Source organism: Sphaeramia orbicularis, chromosome 11, assembly GCF_902148855.1.
Source record: "Sphaeramia orbicularis chromosome 11, fSphaOr1.1, whole genome shotgun sequence".
Lineage (NCBI taxonomy): Eukaryota > Metazoa > Chordata > Actinopteri > Kurtiformes > Apogonidae > Sphaeramia > Sphaeramia orbicularis.
The window spans coordinates 46481385-46487384 of record NC_043967.1 but is presented as its reverse complement, the minus strand read 5'-3'; the positions used below and the strand labels follow the sequence as shown (position 1 = coordinate 46487384).

Sequence of the window (6000 nt, the reverse complement as noted above, 5' to 3'; positions counted from 1 at the left end):
GACAACCTCATTTTAATCCATTATCATTAAAGCTCAGATAACTCCAAAGTAAGATATAGGGAAAAGGGAACAGATGGATGTTGAAAATTAGATATAGCACAGATAGGAGCCAGGAGGAAGTCTAAAGAAACACCACTGAGAAAGAAAACGGCTCATTTTGCACAAGAATATTGCTTACACCAAGAATGAAGTCAGTTAGGAAATCAATATGAAGTCAACAAGGATATATGAAAGTGTTGAGGCTGATTGATGATAACAAATTATCTGAATAATCAATATGCCCATAGCTTCTGTTCATGAATTAATCACATACAGAGTCAGAGTCAAGGTAACGAGCCATGGTTACTGTTACTATAGTGCGGACCAATGCCTGTAGCAAAATACAAGCGATGCAGCTGCAGAGGCTGCAGGAGGCAATAAGCATACATAAGCAATGCATCACATGGTACAAAGTCGAAAGAACAAATGTGTTCAATAACTTATGACACAGGGAAGCTTTACTCAGTCACATGTTTGAAACAACACACACATATACACACACATACACACGCACACACAGAGAAGTGCATCATAAATATGCATCTGGGCCTCTGCTGGTTTTCACTCGGTCCAGGAAACATATTAAATGTCACTCTTTATATTTTCATCACACTTTCATTGGCATTGCATGGTGGGCGCACACAGCGGGAAGCGAGAGATCATCAGTTTATGAAGAGATGGAGGAATATGCTCCATATATGCAGCACTTTCCTCCTGAGTGTAAGGCGACAAAAGGATGACAAATGTTAGAGTGGATGGAGGCGAGTGATCCAGTGGAGCTGCATAGATAGGTGGTGGGACAGAGAGTGGGAGAGTTAGGGGAAAAAAGTGATGTTACTTGCTCTTTCATCCACCCCTTTACTCCAGTAGCCACGGCAACATGCCTTCGGGGCACTCAAGAGAGGCGTCATCACTGACAAAAACAACACAGAGGCAGAGAGTGAGTGAGAGCAAACGAGAGCAAACTAGACAGACTGTGTGTATGAATGAGAACTGAGAGGGCAGAAAGTAGGCAGCAGATCTACAACCGACTCCGTCTACTTTCCTACACTCAAAGAAATATGAATTTGACCTTCAGGGACTCAGCTAAGAAGTGTAATGAACGTTCATTCATCATTGGAGGTCATTCAGATTAATGTTTGGATCGCTCAGCTAAAGTTTCACCAACAGCGTCTGCAACCACGTTTATGGGTGTGAATATCACTGATATCCGCTCCAAAAAGGACACTATTATGAGATATGAAATTGGCAGAGTTAATCAAACCGAAGCTAATACTTAATATTTGGAATTAACTGAGCTATTAATACTGCAGGCTGCCGTTAGGCTAGATAGAGTGGTTAAACCACCACCGGCGAAATTAAACAGGTTAATTAAAGTCTCAACATTTTCATTTATTCCCCTTGGCCTGCATTTCACTGTTAAGCACACATGTGAGTATATACAAACATACACACACATTACAGCACATTCTACAAAGCCAACAAACACCTGCATTTGTGTCATGTTTTTGTTCAATTTCAGCCCACATTTAAAATAGACGACAAATAGAAGAAAAACCCTCAAAGAAATCATGGGAAATCATTTGTAGATGCAATAAAAACACACAGTCACTGAATATGAGAAATATATGAATCATATGCTGTTGTGACTATGAAATTCATCCAGCTGAACACCCCTGGGAGGTTTTGGATCTTATACTGTATTGGAATGCACATTATTTTCGCCTTTCGACATGATTGTAGAATCAGATGATAGAATTATAGAATCATACATTTTTGCCTGGAGGCACCGGAGACAACAGCATGGAGCTCCACCAATCATAGTTGCTCATGACCTCAGGCTGGGGCATTATCATGCTGATACAGAGCAGGGTTTTACAGAATAAAACAGCCCTCTTGTTTTTGACCAACAACCAAATGAGAAGAGCTTTTTTTGTTGTTGTTAGTTTTTTATTGTTATGGAAAACCGGTTCACCACTTCAGTAGAACTCCATGGGAGTTAGAAAATCTGTGCCAAAGAGCAATGAAGCTGTTATGGAAGAACACCTTATTAAGTCAATTTATGCTGTTTTTTTTTTTTTTTCTCTTTAATTTGTTGCCCATCTGTATATCAAATAGCTTCTAGTTTATGGTTAGAAAGTGGTTAATGACAGAAATTTGCTTGTCGGGCTCTTTCTATTTAATTGCAAAAAATGATTAAGTGTGTGATCCAGTTGGGATTTTAAGATTCTTAAATGGCTTGCTATTTTCGTTCAAGGCTGAAGAGAGAGGAAAAAGAGGTAAAGCTCTATCCTATATACTCTGACCTTCATTTTATTAACAAAAAACAAACCAACAGAAAGCATGCTTTAACCCTTTGTCGGGCAAGTGACTGTTTTTGGTCTTTTCACATTACAAGACAGTGACAGCAACAGTTACAGTGAGGACAGTAAGTCAACAATCTGAGGTCTAATGTGGTCTACAGGGTCTGCAAGGTCCACCTCCTCTATGTTCAAAGTGATAATCTAAAACTTTGAAACTCATTGACCTTGTGGAGTTCAAAACTATTCAAATAATGTATAAAGCAGTGGTGTAGTCCAGGGTATACAGTGTATACCTACCTGAAATTTTCAGGAAATGTTTATACTGGCACAAGGAAAAAATGACTACATTTTGGTGGTGATGGGGGTGGGGTGGGTATTGATGAAATTTTCAGGAAATGTTGACACTGACACAAGGAAAAAATGATAAAACTTTGGTGGTGATGGGGGGGGCGGATTTTGATGCAATTCTCAGGAAATGTTTATACTGGTACAAGGAACAAATAATGAAAAAATTTGGTGATGATGGGGGGCGGATTTGGATGAAATTTTCAGGAAATGTTGATACTGGCACAAGGAACAAATGATCACATTTTGGTGGTGATGGAGGGGTGCTCATCTGCCTTGGTGGAGGTCTGTGCTCTCCCAGTGCTTTTCTAGTTTTATATATACTTCTTGGATTTTTTTTTTTTTTTTTTTTTTTTCTGTCACTTGCAGGCAAGGAACCAAATACGGTAACTTTACTGACCTTGATTTTTTTTTTACATGACTATAAAAAAAAAAAAAGAAATATTTCACAAAAGTAATAGCCTAAAGTCTTGTTGTGTCCTCTAATAACATACTAAGGTCCAAATTTGGAGTATTTCTCTGAGTGTCCTATAAAGGGTTAAATGTTTCCTCTCCTAAACTGTAATAATACATTGGTAAAAACTGCCAACATATTGCTTTTCTTTCTTATTCTATTGAGTATATTCTGTTGTCTCCATTGTCATCGGGCTCTCCCATGTAATGAGGGGGCGGGGCTGCTCACTGGATGGACATCGCGAGCGCATCTCGTCCGTCAGAGGGCGGGTTTGTTGCGTTGTGTGCGCACCGTGCTGTGGATGCTGTGGATACTGTGGATACTGCTGCTGCTGCTGGTGGTGCTGATGAGAGAGAGGAGCGGCAGGTACGGAAACCTTGGCAACGGAGCTTGGATGCGCCTTGAAGCTTTTCTTTCTTTTTTTCTTTTTTTTTGTAAAGAACATTTTCCTCCTAAACTCAGCTGTCACTCGTACATGTGGCCTTATGATCACCTGTATTGCTGCTCTTAAATGAAAAACAGATTCACCAAACAAAAGAAGGAGTGATTCCAAAGTGCTCAGCGGCTGCGCGAGACAAGAAAAAGAAAAAGAAGAAAAAGAAGAAGTACTAATAGATTTGCAGCTGATGAAGATGGGCAAATGGGTTTTGTCGCGATGGGATTGGAGTTGAAGAACACGTAAAAGGCTCAGAAGTCAACATTTGTGTGTGTTGAGATAACTTGAAAAGGCGTTATTTATTTATTTATTTATTTATTTATTTATTTATTTATTGTTGGACCGCTGGGATGTTGTGAGTGACGCGTCGACTGGGACAGAAGGAGCGGGGACGCAGAAGGAACAGAGGGGAACCAGGGCTGGACGCGCACCGGAGGGATTATGGCTCTCGCAACGTTTTCTCTCAGCCTCATCACGCTGGTGCTTACAAACTTGCACCTGTCGAGAGCCAGCAACCGGCATGCAGTGTACTGGAACAGCTCAAACCTCCTGTAAGTGGCTTCCAGTCAGTGTTTAATAACAGCACATGAACTTGTGTTGCTCTGGGTTTGGAGAACTTGTGTAAGAGCCTCTGCAGCTCAGTGTTTCTGCGCTAAAGCCAAAGTAGGTTGCTGAGTTTTCTACCCTAACAACATTATTTATCCACTCATCTTCTGTCAGACATACTTATTTTATACATTAGTTATCAGGGGTTGAGAGAAATACTTTCATTTTTAATTTGTAATCTTAAAATCCCCTTACCTTCAAGTCATTTAATCTGTGAAATAATGCATCTCCATTTGGGAATACTTTCTACTATGCTGCTTTTTTCACCCTTCATGTTAGAGTGCTGCCTGTATAAATATTTGATCCCTATCTGCCGTAGTCAGTCCTCTGCATTACTAAAATGACTCATTTAAGCAGTCATCTTTTCATTTGCGCTGCTTTTAGTTTTCTGCTGTCATTTCACCTTGCAGCACAAAATACATAATTCACATACAGAGCTCCAACTTTCATAAATCTACACGAACATGTATGACCACGAGAAATCATTCCCTTGTCTCTTTATCACACACACTAATATAATGTAATGTAATGTATGCACTGACACACACCTACACACACACACACACACACACACACACACACACACACACACACACACACACTGAGGTTGCTTACCTCAGGTAAGCTCCTGGGCTCTCCTATCTCTCTACCTGTGAGCTATAAAGCCGGCTTGCTGTGGGGCAGAGATCGATGTGGATTCTACTGCCTTTGTCTTCTCATTAGCCAACAGTGAATCCATCTTTCTCACATTCTTTTATCTCTTCTCCTCACACAACCTCCCTCTTTGCCCCCCAACCCTCTCCTCTTCCTCCTCCTCCTTCTTCACTGTGCTCTTCCTCTGTCCATTTGTATTCACCTCAGAAGCGGGTTTCTCCTATCGCCTCTCTCTATCTCATACTTGGTTATTTTCTTCCCTCTCTTATTTTTCTGCTGTGTCTCACCAGCCGGTCTGTCCCCCTCAATTCCCTTTTTTCTGCATCTCATTACCTCCCCCCCATCTGCTCCTGGTCCCTCATTCACCTCCCAAGCTCTCAGCTGAGAGCACACATACAGTAGATGATTAGAATTTGAAATTGTATGAAAGTTATTTAAATACATGTGGGTGTGGGATAATTCAAGTATTTGAAGCTTTGCTCAAGTTAAACATTGAAGAAACTGCAACAACCGGATGGAAACAGTCAGGGTGGTGCTGCAGCACATTAATGTTAATGTGTGACTGGCACATTCAAAACTATTTTAGATTTATGACTGCAGTTAATCTTGTTAGTGTGACATGAATAGAGAAGTGCTGTATTAACTTGCATTTAAGTGCTTTGAAAAGTGCACACAATTTTGAGTGTCATAATCAGTATCAGTTCTATCTATCAATTTTAATTAGTCTTTCGTTGTGCGCTCTGTCTAAAATGATTTTCACAGCATGAGTATGGTTGCTCAGTGTAGTCATTCATTACCAAGTTAGCACTTTCTGTGGCTTTAAATTGACATTTATGTGTTAAAATGACAAATATATGCTCATATTAATGAATTCAGAAAAGTGTGTGTTAAAAAGGATGAGGGAGAGAGAGGCAGGGAAACAGTGAACACCAGAGACACAAAGTGCAGGTGTGGGTCTACATGCCTGCGTGTGCAAAACCTCTCCTTTCTCCACTGTGAGATACAAATCTCTAAAATAATGCAAAAATTGACCCAGTTTGCAGGTAGCAGACAAATCCTCAGAGGCTATGGCAAGAATACTGATGGCCATCAAGCTTTAAAAGGCCTTAGGCTCCGGGCCACTTCTCCACTGCTCTGTCTACACGCTTAGAGATCCAGCTGAA

General features: G+C 40.5%; 1 protein-coding gene across 1 annotated transcript in view; it reads left to right on the top strand.

The window, feature by feature from the left end:
* Positions 1–3420: 3420 nt before the first annotated feature.
* efna3a (ephrin-A3a) overlaps positions 3421–6000 on the top strand; it is a 143744-nt gene continuing 141164 nt past the window's right edge. Inside the window, exon 1 of the mRNA XM_030146520.1 lies at positions 3421–4128. Within this exon, the coding sequence (XP_030002380.1) occupies positions 4019–4128 (110 nt within the window). The 5' untranslated portion in view covers positions 3421–4018. The remainder of the gene's footprint in view (positions 4129–6000) is intronic.